The sequence below is a fragment of the Vicia villosa genome, linkage group LG5, assembly GCF_029867415.1.
Source record: "Vicia villosa cultivar HV-30 ecotype Madison, WI linkage group LG5, Vvil1.0, whole genome shotgun sequence".
NCBI lineage: Eukaryota > Viridiplantae > Streptophyta > Magnoliopsida > Fabales > Fabaceae > Vicia > Vicia villosa.
Window position 1 is genome coordinate 139,885,290 of NC_081184.1, and position 14,696 is coordinate 139,899,985.

General features: G+C 36.8%; 1 protein-coding gene across 1 annotated transcript; it reads right to left on the reverse strand.

Annotated features, from left to right (window-relative positions):
* Positions 1-11,939: 11,939 nt before the first annotated feature.
* On the reverse strand, positions 11,940-14,402 carry LOC131607544 ((3S,6E)-nerolidol synthase 1-like). The gene is made up of 7 exons (XM_058879538.1): positions 14,217-14,402; positions 13,862-14,114; positions 13,394-13,760; positions 13,090-13,308; positions 12,880-13,018; positions 12,526-12,774; positions 11,940-12,446 (listed from the first exon to the last, which is right to left on the reverse strand). Exons 1-7 carry the CDS (start codon positions 14,385-14,387, stop codon positions 12,126-12,128), a joined length of 1,719 nt encoding a protein of 572 aa, XP_058735521.1. The 5' UTR covers positions 14,388-14,402; the 3' UTR covers positions 11,940-12,125.
* Between the last annotated feature and the right edge of the window lie 294 nt (positions 14,403-14,696).

Below are 14,696 nucleotides of genomic sequence, written 5' to 3' on the forward strand. Positions count from 1 at the left end.
TGCTATAACAAGGACCCTCGATTAGCCTCCTCTTGGGCTTTGTACAAGGACCCACAGGCTTCTTAAAAGCATTTCCAGCTTCCTCTTGAGCTTGTATACAAGGACCCATCAGGTTTCTTATAAACATAGGAACAGGTCTTTAGTCACCTTTTAGCCTACCCTGGTGAGTTTCTTCCAATTAAAACCAGACTTTAAACAAGCTAAGTTTGTCTCAATTTTGCATTGAGCACACCTTTTGGAATGAGAGACATGGACAGTCTCTGTCACCCTCATCTTCATCAATCTTCCTTAGCAGAGTCTAGGATCCATGTTTGATCATCCTCAGCATGTGTCAGCCTTCATCTTGGGCTTTAAACAAGAAGTCTCCACTAGATAATCTTTCTGCCATCATTTTAACAAAAATCCCTGGAAAGGGTTAGCCTCCGAAGTCAATTAATAAAAATCTGTTTAAAATGTCAAAAACCCCTGGAAAGGGTTAGCCTCCAACATCTGTCCAAAAATGTCAAAACCCCTGGAAAGGGTTAGCCTCCAACATCTGTCTAAAAAGTCAAAACCCCTGGAAAGGGTTAGCCTCCAACATCTGTCTAAAAATGTCAAAACCCCTGGAAAGGGTTAGCCTCCAAAATTAATTAATAAATAATTTCATTCTCTTAGGAGATAATTTCCCCAAAAGAGTCAAAACCCCTGGAAAGGGTCAGCCTCCAAAAAAAAAAACATGATAAAGTCAGTCTTTTAACAGACAAATTCACCAGCTGAGTCAAATCCCTGGAAAGGGTTAGCTTCCAAAGAAAAACAGTCTTTTAATAAATAAAACCTCCTCAGTAGAGTCAAAACCAACAAAAACAGTTAGCCTCAACCTTGGGCTTCATACAAGGCACCCAAACAATAAAACTCCCCTGTCAAGAGTCAGCCTCAACCTTGGGCATTGTACAAGGCAGATAATAGAGTCTCCCCAGTGAGTCCTTCATCACTCAGTAGCCACAACCTTGGGCTTTGTACAAGGCAGATAAACCATATCTTTCATGTGTCAAAAATTCCTAACACTTAGGATCTTTCCCCATATAATCATCCATACTTAATTTTAAGAGTCCGCCACAACCTTGGGCTTTGTACAAGGCAGAAAATAATGTTTTCCCCTAGCTAGAGTTAGCCACAACCTTGGGCTTTGTACAAGGCACATAAAATAGAGTCATTCAATTATCCTCAACAGTTAGCCACAACCTTGGGCTTTGTACAAGGCACACAAATAGAGTCTCCCTAAGTAGAGTCAGCCTCAATTCTGGGCTTTGTACAGAACACAAAAATACCCTGTAATTAATTCCCAGTGGAGTCATCTCCCAGAGTCAATAATATTAATTAATCAATCAAAAAGCCTCAAGCTTGGGCCTCATACAAGCCAGCTAAAAGTCAAATCTTTTATACAGTAGATAGACATAGCTTATCTCCATAGAGAGATATTTTTACTACTCTACCACATTCAAACAAACAAACATTTCATTTCAATTTTAATCAAGTCTCCCATTTAGGATTTTGAAAGGCATGAGCTGGCAGTAAAACCCAGACATGTGGTAACTTTCCCTGATTTGGATGAGCATCTTTCTTTCATTTAAGAGGCATTTGACTGGTATACTTGCACATACACAAGTAAGGTCCCCCTCTTGAATGAAATGAATTCAGTTATTCTGTCACTCCTTTAAATGTTTGTGGTAGAATAGTACAAATACCTCTCTGTAGAGATAATTTCATGTCTCTTTACTGTAAACAGAGATTTAATTCCAAGCTTCAACCTTGAGCTTCAAGCAAGGCACCAAAAATAATTAATTTCCCTAGTTAGTTCCCCGAACTACATTAAGCTCTGACTTCCACTAGGGATATGTAGGCATGAGGTTCACAAGGAATCTCAGCGAGCTAATAAAATACCAAAAATAGTCAGTCTGTCTATCTGTCTGTCTTTCTTTAATCAATTCAATTCCCTCTCCTAATACAAAGGAGAAACTTTCCCAATCATTAGCAATAAACACAAACACAAATGACACAGAGAAGGTTCCTGTAGAGTACTACAGATATGTAGGGTGTTTAAACACTTCCCTATGTATAACCGACCTCCCGGACTCCAGAATTTCTAGTCTAGGTGTAATCCCTACACTTAGCAAACTCCTAGGGTTTAGTTGAGATCTTTTTTCCCCTTTCCTACTCGTAGGACAAATAAGAAAGTTCGTGTGATATCGTAGGAAGAACTGAAATAAAATTCATCCCGCCACGGGCGCATTCTCCTTCCAAATTTCGCGTGAAGGGTTTAGCGTGCCGTCCTCCCAAGTGAAACGGGGAGGTAAAAAAAACGACACCACAAGCTTGACTACATATACTTTAAGAATAATGTCCTTATGTTTAATGAGATCTCACAATTAATTCACACTTAACGAATCATTAAACAGCATAATAAATACAATGCCTAATAATAAGTATATATATTAACAGATAATATATATCAAGGTCATGATACAAAAATCATATACAACCAATACTGATTGACTATTAGGCTTACTCTAACACATACATCTGATCACACCGGAGCAAACATAAAACATGTTAAAAATATATATCACAAGTGATATGGAAAACTACTTTCATAATAAAAGTAATTTTCTTACATCCCTTATTTGCCTCAAAGGGGAAAAATGAGAATAGTTTTCAGGCTCATAAGGGCATACAAACCAGAAAGGTAATTGTCCAGCCAGGCAAGGGACAAAAAGGCATCATCAGAGATCACTGAAATCCAACCCACACTAGGGCAATAAGTGTAACATCCGTAATTTTCCTTAATTTAATTTAATTGGGATTTAAATTATTTCATTGGAATTATTTGACATTTCTCTAAAAATTATGGAAAATAATAGAGTTGGGCCGAGGTAGTGTTAGTAAAAGGAGGGGTGTTAGTCACAAGGCCTTTTTACTAAATTTTATTATTTTTCATAAAAGAAGGAAAAAAAGAAAATTAGAGAAAGAACGTGAAAATAGCAGAAGAGGAGAAGAGAGGAAGAACGTGAAAGTGCAGAAGCAGAGAAAGGGGAAGAGTTCAAGAATTTGGCTAAGGTAAGTGGGGACTTATCTGATTATCATCTATTATCGGGTTAGGGGCTAATAGCATAGAATAGATGTGGAATTCGTATCAATTGAGTCATATGATATGTTTAGGGATTGGGTTAATTTGTGTGACTTTTAATCCTTTGTTGAATCCATGAGGTGCATGATGTTATGATGTCAATTGATGCTTGAGTTGTGTATACTAATGTGCAAATTGTGTTGTATGTGTGGTTCATTTTCTGAAACTCGTACTGGTGTGATTTTGAGGGCATTTGGCATGTGTAGAATGTTGTTTTCTGCAGGTTGGGGTTTCTGAAATCGTCGGTTTGCGCCACGTGCATAGAGTTGGCGCCGCGAACAGGTGGGCAGAATGCCAGGAAGTTATGATACGCACAGGTTGCGCCGCGTACCCGTGTAGGCGCCGCGAAGGCGTAACTTTTTCTCGTTTCGCGCCGCGTGCAGATGTTTGCGCCGCGAATAGCTTGGCAGAGAGCCAAGGATTTTTGGGACGCTCAGTTCGCGCCGCGAACCAAGCTGGCGCCGCATGCTGTTGATGTTTGGGACATTTTAAAAAGTTTAACTATACATAACTTTTTAACTGTTGGTCTGTTTGATGTGCCGTTTCGAGCTAAACGAACCTTATAGAATAGTCTATATGATGATGATTGATTGGTTTTAGAATGATTAAAATATATGTATGCTAGTTCTTATTGATGATGATGATTGGTGCAAGTACGTGTATGTTTTATATATGATGATGATGGAATTGTGATTGAATGATGTTAATATATATGAACATACTTGAATGATGATGATGATGTTGATGATGATGATGATGATGATGGTATAAGTATGTTGTATATGTTGCATTCATTCATGTTCATTGATGATACTGTATCCATAAGGGTGTGTTGGATCAGTGAAGGGCATGATTCCCATTGTGTGGAATCTGTGCTGGCAGGGCCGTATCTTAATGATGTTGGATCAGTCATGGGTTATTCCCATTTGATGATGTTGGTACCACATGCATAGTGTCAGTTCATACATATGCATAATTTATAACATGATTGGAGGTATTCCAGTGTTGTAAATGTTGATGATGTGTTGGTTGTTGTTTGGCTTGTTTTGAATGTCTTTTTATGAAACAATTGGGTGAATGATGCAACTGTGATGTGTTATTGCTTTACAACCTTATAACATTTGTTAATTATGATGAGACTCACCCTTACATGTTGTCATTTTCAGATTGAGGATAGCGGCTGTTCGACTCGGTGAGGATTAGCTCATGAGTCAGTTATTTTAGTAGCGTCAGGTGTCATGCTCTGATAGTTGTAACACTGGGGACGCGATGTTTAGAGTTTATGTTTGATAACTCTCGCTATGTTTTGATGTTTTGAAGGATAAGTTTTAAAGATGTTAAACTTAGTCCGTTTGATAAATTTTCGCTGTGTTAACATGAAACGTTTTAATTTATGATGATTACCTCAGTGAATGCATGACATGATTGAATGATGTTTATTTATTATGAATTGTGGCACCCTTATTTCATGTACTCTGAATATTTGTTTTATATTGCGGCGGGGTTAGTAAGGGGTGTTACAATAAGCAGAATCAAGAAATCCATCCCACACAGGGGGATAATGAACATAACAATTATCATGTCCTACATATGTCTTACAAGAACAAATTATCAAAAGGACAAAATAAAACTAACGTTCTTCATAAACAGACATCAAATAAATGGGAGGAGTAAACAGTGTCACCATTAGAATCAATCTCGTACTCAATCTCTTATTCACTATCACTACTTTCCTGGTCTTTTTCCACGCCTAATGTCCCAACATCTTTCTCAGCGTCTTACACTGCAACCTGAGAAGTAGATGCACGAGCAACCTTTGGATTCATCCTTTGGATTCATCATTTGAATAAGTCCATCAACCAAACCTTTTCTGGTTGTGGATTTAGCAATTATTTCATGTAAGGCCTTAGATTCCTGCATAAGAAGATCGCTTCCAATTGCAATACGACAAGATATGGACGGGACTTCATGAACATTACCACCAACAGTCATATCAGATTCATCAAAATTGGGAATGTTAGGGATAACAATGTCTAGGACATATTTCCCAACAAATAACTTGTAACTAAAATTCAACAAACTAGGAGGAACGACAATTTCATCTTTAGCAATCACAATATCATGTTTTTGTTTAATCAAAATACTAGAGATCATTGAAGGAAAGTCAATTGGAAGCTTAATAACATAGGATTCAACATTTTTTACCACTTGCTCAAACACATAGTCTCCAAAGTCAAACGCAACCCTAGTTCCTATTTGATAAAACAAACTAGCAAGGCTAGGGGGTAATACCTGAACAATGATTGGAGGTGGTCAATTGGCAGCATCAATCTTGTACAAGATGATATATTTGACACTTAAGTTGGTGGCAGTCAGTAGACCTTTGGATGGTCGATCATCATGGATGTTACCTAAAAGGGTGAAGAAGACAAATAGGTGATGAACAAGCTGATGAAGGTGAAGTTTATTACTGATGAAAACATTGTCATTAACCGTTGAGGTGGATAAAGTTTTGTTTCGAGTGGCTGAATAGAAGTTTTGTTTCCTTTGCCGATGAAGATGATAAAGACGATCGAATTTTCATTTCCTTTACTTTGTTTCGAGTTTCATTCAAGTTGTGTTGGCAGTAATGGTGTTCGAGTTTTGTTTCATTCATGGAAGAAGATGAATTAATGATGAAGTTTCGAGTTTTGTTTATGGAGAAGATGGAGTTTTCAGTTTATGGTTTTTTTCATTATGAAATTTGTTTACCTGTTTTGAGTGTATTTTTGTGGATGAATGAAATAGAGACTTTTAGAATTAAGTTTTGGAAGTTATCTTCCATATCAATCAAATACCCTAACCAAAAAGAAATGTATATTCATTGATAACTTTCGTATCATTAAGTAACACAACCGAGGGGATAACCATGTACTTTTTCTATCGGGTCATCTTTCAACCGATGGAATAAGTCATTTTTTATTTTTTAAATAAAAATAAAATTGAATTGTGAAAGAATCAGTGACAGAGAATTTTCTGATCTGTCCTGTATGCATTGATCTGGAAAATATTTATACAAAGAGGCTCATAAATCCCTCTCCTAAAATTAAGCTATACAAATTGATACTTTTGGAAATATCCTATGTTTACAGCTAGACCATAATTGAAAGCAATTATATGGTATTAATATGGGACAACTAGCACACTAACAGCTATTCATTTTCTTCTAAAAATATTGCTTCTGTAATAATTACATTACCCCCCCTCAAGTTGGAGCATGTAAATTACATATGCCCAACTTGCTTAACAAGGAAGTGAATTGAGTGGTCCCAATAGCCTTAGTAAAGACATCTGCTAGTTGTGTTTGAGTAGAAACATAAGTTGGTGCAATATTCCCAGTAAGATATTCGTCACGAATGTAGTGGCAGTCCACTTCAATGTGTTTAGTTCACTCGTGAAAAACCGGGTTCTTGACGATATGAAGCGCCGCTTGACTGTCACAGTGAATTTTCATAGATTGAGGATGTGAAATACCAAGAGTTACAAGAAGACCTTTTAACCATTTCAGTTCTCCTGTTATAGCTGCCATAGAACGATACTCAGCCTCAGCCGAGGAACGAGATACAGTTTGCTGTTTTTTAGTCTTCCAGGAAATTGGAGAAGAGCCAAGGAAAACAAACCATCCGGTAAGAGATCTACGAGTTAAAGGACAACCGACCCAATCGGAATCACACCAACCAGACAATTGCATGTCACAGTTCCTTCGTAATAAAACACCTTGAACTGGATCCCCTTTCAAGTACCGAACTACTCTTAGAGCAGCCTCCCAATGATCTACTTTAGGTTCCTGCATAAATTGGGAGAGAACATGCACACAATATGAAAGCTCAGGTCTGGTAAAGCGCAAGTAAATCAGGCGTCCTACTAATCGCCTATACTGTTCTGGATGAGGAAACGACACACTTGTAGTGAGTGCCAACCGATGATTCTGTTCAATTGGCACATTTGATGGCTTAGCTCCCATAAGCCCAGTTTCGGCTATAATATCTAGAGTATATTTACGTTGACAAAGAAATATACCAGCTGAGGATCGCGCCACTTCAACGCCTAAAAAATATTTAAGGATCCCCAAGTCTTTCATATGAAAACAATCATGTAAATAGGCTTTAAAATCAGTGATAGCATCATGATTATCACCTCCAATAATGAGATCATCAACATACACCAACACTACAATGTATACCCCAGGTTTTTGTAAGACAAAAAGTGAATAATCAGAGCGAGATTGCAGAAAACCATAGTGTTTCAGAGCAGCTGACAACTTTGCAAACAAACAACGAGGTGCTTGCTTAAGTCCGTATAGGGACTTATTAAGTTTACATACTGTGTCGGAACTTTGTGGACGAAATTCGGGGGGAGGCTTCATGTACACAACTTCTTCAAGGTCTCCATGTAAAAATGCATTATGCACATCCATTTGATGTAATTCCCAATCTCGTGAGGCTGCTACGGCTAACACTGTACGAACCGTAACCATTTTCACCACGGGTGCAAACGTCTCTGTATAATCAATCCCTTCCTTTTGATGGTTTCTAAGGATTACTAGTCGTGCTTTGAACCGCTCTACACTTCCATCTGATTTATGCTTTATTTTATACACCCATTTGCAGCCGAGTGCTTTCTTCCCGGGTGGCAGTTCTGTTACTGTCCAAGTTCCATTGGTTTCAAGTGCATGTATTTCACTTTGCATAGCCTCCCTCCACCGATTATCTTTCATTGCTTTAGTGTAATTGATAGGCTCCTTTTCCTGTGAAATAGATGAAAGAAAAGCACGATGTGCAATGGAAAAACGGTCATAATTCACATAATTAGTTATGGGATAGGGTGCACCTGAGGTTGCCTTTGGAGAGAGTGAACAATTGGATGGGCTCAATCTTCTAGCAGTATTCGTCACATAGTGTTGTAAGCGAGTAGAAGGCTGTTTGATTCTGTGTCCTCTACCTAACATTGGATCGGTTATTGACATAGATGTATCTGTTGTATCTTCCTTTTCCATGTTTTGCGGATCAGCATCTTGGTCATTAACCTTCTCATTTACTGATGTGGTGCATGTAGTGGATGAGAGTATTGTTTCATCTATGTTTGTATACTGTGAAGTACCTGCTTCAATCCCCACATCCAACTCACTCCTTCTATTGTCCACTCCCTTATCATTACTTCTTTGGATGCTAAGTGTGTGTTCTGTTTCATCTACATCATCAATTGCATCATGAATAGATTCTGCAAAATTCCAATTATTAGGAAGAGCATCATTTCGTGAAGTGGCAGCTACAGCAAAAGGGAATTCAGTTTCAATGAATTCAACATCTCGGGACACAAAAATGTTTTCTGTTTCTAAATCAAATAGCTTCCATCCTTTCTTTCCATATGGGTATCCAATAAACACACACTTCTTACTTCTACTTGCAAATTTATCACCATCTCTTCTTTGATTGTGAGCATAACATAGGGAGCCTATTATTCTCAAATGTTCATATTCAGGTTGTTGTCCGTGAAGCATTTCATAAGGGGTTTTTCCGTTCAGAATAGTGGAAGGAGTTCGGTTAATTAGATATCCCGCGGTTAGAATGCATTCTCCCCAAAATTTAATAGGGAGATTACCTTGAAACCGCAGTGCTCGTGCCACATTTAAAATATGTCTATGTTTCCGTTCTACTCTCCCATTTTGTTGGGGTGTTCCGGTACAAGATGTTTGAAAAATTATACCGTGGTCAAGAAAAAACTTTCTCATGCATGTGAATTCCGTCCCATTATCACTTCTAAATATTTTTACTTGTTTATTGAATTGCCTTTCAACTAAAGCCAAAAAATTGTGAAGCATTGTCGAGACTTCTCGTTTATCAGTCAACAAATATACCCATACAGCACGTGAATAATCATCAACTATTGTTAAAAAATAAAAAGCACCACAAGTAGAAGGAGTCCGATATGCCCCCCATAAATCACAGTGAATTAATTCAAATGCACTACTAGCTTTATTTTGACTCAAAGGAAACTTCTCTCTAGTTTGTTTGGCTCTAAAACAAACTTCACATGCTTTATTCACTATATTGCTATCTCTGTGTCTACTAACTTGAGGAATTAACTTTGAAATTTTCAAGGAAGGATGTCCCAACCGTTTGTGCCAAAGATCCATTAGATGGAGTCCATCAGTCTTGCAAGCTCTCTCTCTTCGAACTCCTCTGAAAAAATAAAGCCCATCTCTTCGTTCACCCGCTCCAATCAGCGTCCTCGAAGTACGGTCCTGCACAACACATAACTTATCAGTGAATTGAATGACACATTTTAATTCATCCATCATTTGTGAAACAGATATCAAGTTGCATTTCAATTTTGGCACAAAGAGAACATTAGCAAGTTTTAACCCTCCTTCCAACACTATACTTCCTTCTTTGATTGCAGAAGCATGTTCTCCATTAGGTAGGCCAACCGAACAACTTTGAATATCTCTTATCTCTCGCATATGATTCAAGTTTCCAGTCATGTGGTTAGAACAACTTGTGTCAATTATCCATGTATTCATATCACACTCACCTGTCATCTTGTCATTGGAGTTTTCTTTATGAGCATTCAGAAATCCTACCAACGATTGTAATTGTTCTGCACTGATTCCAGCCAAGCCGGAGCCATCTCCGTGTAAAACCCTAGTTTTTGCACTTGTTCCTCTTGTGTGTACAGCATTTGCAGCTGCACGCACAATTTCTCCTCTTCCTTGTCCAGTTCCTGCTCGCTGCAGTGACTTGCCTCGTCCACCACTTTTCCCTTCATTTTTTGGTCTGTCTCCCCACCACTCGGGATAACCAACAAGTTGAAAACAACTTCCTGCGTCATGTCCTGCTCGATGACAATGTGTACAAGACAAAAACTTGTCTTTTCCATCCCCTCTTCCTTTGACTGTACGTCTGTTTGTTTGAACGGCTAAGCTCATTACTTCTCTTCTTTCTTCTGTGGTTCTAGTCATCATTCTCACCCTTTCTTCTTGAATCATTGTTGAGTATACCCTATTGAGATTGGGCAGCGGATCTGTTGCTAGAAGATTGGATCGAACAGTCCCGTAAATTGCATCATCCAATCCCATAAGAAATTGATGGACTCTTTCTTCCTCTCTTCTCTTTTCTATTTTTGATGATATATCACACTTGCATCCACCACAACTGCATGTCGGGATTTGATCGTAATTGGCCAACTCATCCCACAACAGTTTCAACTTTCCGTAGTATGTCGCAACTGACATACCGTCTTGTTTGCACCTTGCTAGATCGGATTTCAGCTGTTGAATTCTGGGACCATTCGCCGTAGAGAATCTTTCTTTTATGTCCATCCACAAATCCTTTGCATTTTCAGCATAAGACATGGTGGAACGAAGATCTGCTTCAATGGTATTTAGAATCCATGACACCAACATAGATTGAACAGTCCACCAATCTTCAATTTGATCAGAGTTTTCCTTTGGTGTTTCAATGGTGCCTTCTATAAAACCCCGTTTTCTGCGAGCACGCAGCGATATTTTCACTGCACGCGCCCATTCTTCATAGTTCTCCCCTCGAAGTCGTACTTGAGTTATCAAGTTTCCTGGATTATCATTGGAATTCAAATCATACGGTGATGGAGTTTTCTTCACCGTTTTGTGGATCCTCTTTGTAGGAGAATTCCTTTCGTGATCAGTTATATCTTCATGATCAGACATTGTCTCAGAATTTTGAGTGAAACCTGTCGTGCTCTGATACCATGAAAGAATCAGTGACAGAGAATTTTCTGATCTGTCCTGTATGCATTGATCTGGAAAATATTTATACAAAGAGGCTCATAAATCCCTCTCCTAAAATTAAGCTATACAAATTGATACTTTTGGAAATATCCTATGTTTACAGCTAGACCATAATAGAGAGCAATTATATGGTATTAATATGGGACAACTAGCACACTAACAGCTATTCATTTTCTTCTAAAAATATTGCTTCTGTAATAATTACATTAAATTGACAATTTTTCTATCGGTTAAGTACCACAATCGAGGGGATAGTCGAATACTTTTTCTATTAGGCCTTCTTCCAACAGAATGAATAGGTCATTTCTATTTTTTAAATAAAAATAAAAAGAATTGAAAGGTCCGTAATAAAAAAATCCTATTGGTTTACTATTCAATCGAGAGAATATGTAATTTATTTTTTAATAAAAATAAAAAGAATTTTTGAGAAATTAGAGACTTGTGACCACATGGTTTTCCTACTGCTTCATTTGCCAACTGAGGGGATACGTGACCCATTGATCATTGATGAATATTCAGGGTCGGCCCAAGGGTAAGGCGAGCTAGGCCCTCGCCTTGGGCCTCAAAAAAATTAAATTTTTTTAAAGGTATCTTAGGCCTTAAAAAATTAAAATTCAGTGGTGTTTGTTTAGCTTAGTTAGTAAGTAAATGATGTTTTATACTGAAAAATAATTCAATCTTGATAAAAAAAATGTAAATATTTAACTACCAAAATTAACATTAATTTCATAGTAGATACGAAAAAAATTAATCGTAAAAAATCTTAGAACTTCTTTTAAAAATCAAATATTTTATTATAGTAGATAAACAAAGAAATCTTATTTTAATAGTCGCCTTATGGCTCACCTAAGTTGAACCGGCCTTGTTCTGCATTTTGATTTCACCTAGGTTACCCCACTACAGTGAGAATTAGTTTAAAATTTCTATATTTTATTGTAGGGCATAATCACTCATATTATTAAAGAACGACTTCATATTATTGAAATTTGAAATTAATTAGAAATACAACAAAGGGAAATGTATACAGATAGAATACTCTTAATTTATAGCAACTAACATATTTGACTAAAACTATGCCAATATCAACAAATAGTGTGTGTGTGTGGATATAAGATTACTTCACAAAAGTAGAATGCCATGATGCTTTTTTTTCAACTAAAAATAATATGTTGGGGAGTGAATATTTTGTAAGTAGTCACAATCATCATAAAGCAATGATGTCACATACTTCTCTAGTTTTGAAGGAGTATCACCATCATAACTATACATCATAGGTACCATCCTTGCAGCATTTAGACAAAGTTTAGTAAAAGATGATGGTAACTCATTTGTGTTCAAACATTCTTTGTTGAGTTGTTTCCATGCATCTGAAATTTGTTTACTCATATGTTCTCTTGTTTGTCCAATACAAACTCCTGGGTTATCCTTCATGTAACACTTTGAATATGAACCATCATTACCATCACAATTAATATCCTACAATAATCATTTCAACTTTTTTAATCCATAATAATAATTGATCTATTTATATAAAAAATTGGTGACTCATTTCTACCTTGTCTCCTTCAAGATCATCGCACAGACGTAGAATTGTCGAGGTTGTAGATATGATGGTTGGGAAGTCGTCGATTATAGAAACAGTTTTGTTGGTTATATCTTGGCCCATGTAAAAGAAAGCATGAACAAGGACCAGATGCACACCGGTGCTCACTATTGCACTTTTCAAATAGTCCTCTAACGTTGGAACATGCCCCGAAGCAAACCATTTTGCTTCTTGCAGAAATGCATTCAAGAGTTTTATCCACTGTAATTAAGAGTCAAATTAAGTAAAAGAAATAGTTGTAGATGATAACATACACATAGGACTAATGCATAGATTTCGACACGATGAAATGAGTTTTTTGCATACCGATTTTATCAGTGAACTTATAGGGTTCCATCCAGTTTTGAGATGTGTCCTAAGTGCAAATTCATTGGTTGTGTCATAGAGAGCCTTGAAACATATTTTCATGCAGTCTGGTAATTGTTCAACGGCTGCCAAATCCCATCTGCGTCGTAAAAAAAAAAAGATTAAACTCATGCTACATACGAGTGAGAATTATTCACATGATATCATTACCTTTTAACAGCTTCTGTAAAGAGAGTGAGCTGATCAATGTTTCCATAGTTATCAAATAGATCATCAATGATGTAGATTAGAGACAGAGGCTTTGTAACCTCGATCCTTACATCCGAGAAACGTGGATCTGGAATACACGCCATAGTCCACATATACCATTTAATGGGATCATCTCTAGCAAATTCCAAGTCTTTTGACAAACCTAAGTCTTTCCACCATCTATAAATTATATACCATGAATAAGTGAATGTAATAGTCATTATATAATTTTTTTTTATTTTGAAAATTGTTAAGTAGTGCTCACTTGGAAACTGCGAAAATTTCCTTGAGATGTAAAGAGGAAACCATTTGAGTATCAATTTTGGAAAGCTGTTGTAAAGAATTTGTCCATGGTACATTTTGTGATTGAATTATTGTTGGTGTGAATCTGGACAAAGTTTTATGAGTAGGACACATTAATGTATGTGTAACAAAATTGACTTGAGGGTGGTCATGAAACGTTGAAGACCACTCGTTAAGGTACTTGCGGCAGAACTGTCCTGCAATGTCAAGAGAATCTTCTCCTTCTATGCTTAATTGAGAGGCTTCAAACAATGCAATCAAACCATTTATATCCTCACAAAATGTATCCTTGAGTTTGCCTTTATTGTCCAAGAAAATGTTGAACATGTCTGCAAAACAGTAATAACCACTATAAACTCAGACACATAGTTGTATAGTTGTGACGTATATAGATATTTAATTATCAATTTAAACGAATATCTTAACTAACCTGGGCTAATGTAATAACCTTGTTGTCTTAACATACGAAATTGGAATGCGATTTGTGACAGTCCTTGGATATTCTGGAATCTGAGCATCATATGCTTTCTTTGAAGAGTTGCTTCAATTTCATCTTCAAAGTGATATTCAATGCCTAATCTTTGGATTGAGTCTACCATAGATAAACGTTCATCTGTACTTTGGCTAACAAATAAACGCTTAACTTCATCCAATGCTTTAGCATGTCTTATATGAAGAGTTTCCTAAATGAATATTATTTGAAAGAGTAAGCTTGATTAGCTACAAAACATTATGAAACTCCGAAATAAATAGAAAAATGAATTTTCCAAAAAAATGGTCCATACCTTGGTTTTTGCAGTTTTAGATATATTAATTTGGTTAAAGGAAAGAGTACAATTAATGGTTTTATTGCGGAAACTACAATGGGCATGCATGGGTTCATACACGTTGATAGCCATAATAGTTGAGCTTTTGTTTGGAGAAATTTTTTGAACAAAATGGAGAGGAAAAGCCATTGATTTGAACTAGTTCTATAATGTCTTGGTCTGAGTACTAAGCGTAGGTTTCATCCAATTTATAGAACAATACTTGTTCGTGAGAAGCATCTGAGAAGCATGCAAAAGGAAAATTTGACCAAACATAACCTTGGCGTGACATGATTAAAATCTGGAGGAAATGATTTTATTTGCAAGACTGTCTACCGCATAATAACTAAATAAAATCTTATAAAAGTTTTATCAGGTTAAATTGTGACAAAATAGGATGTACTGACCTACTTAAAGCTTTTGAAAATTTAAAATGATCAATTATTAAGTAGAATCGAT

Bases quoted from the DNA above. Each gene is read 5' to 3' on its own strand.
- LOC131607544 (XM_058879538.1), bottom strand. From the start codon at position 14,387: ATGGCTTTTCCTCTCCATTTTGTTCAAAAAATTTCTCCAAACAAAAGC. The intron at 13,309-13,393 runs GTGAGCACTACT...TATAATTTATAG, and splicing joins GAAATTTTCGCAGTTTCCAA to ATGGTGGAAAGACTTAGGTT. The intron at 13,019-13,089 runs GTAATGATATCA...TTTACGACGCAG, and splicing joins TTTACAGAAGCTGTTAAAAG to ATGGGATTTGGCAGCCGTTG.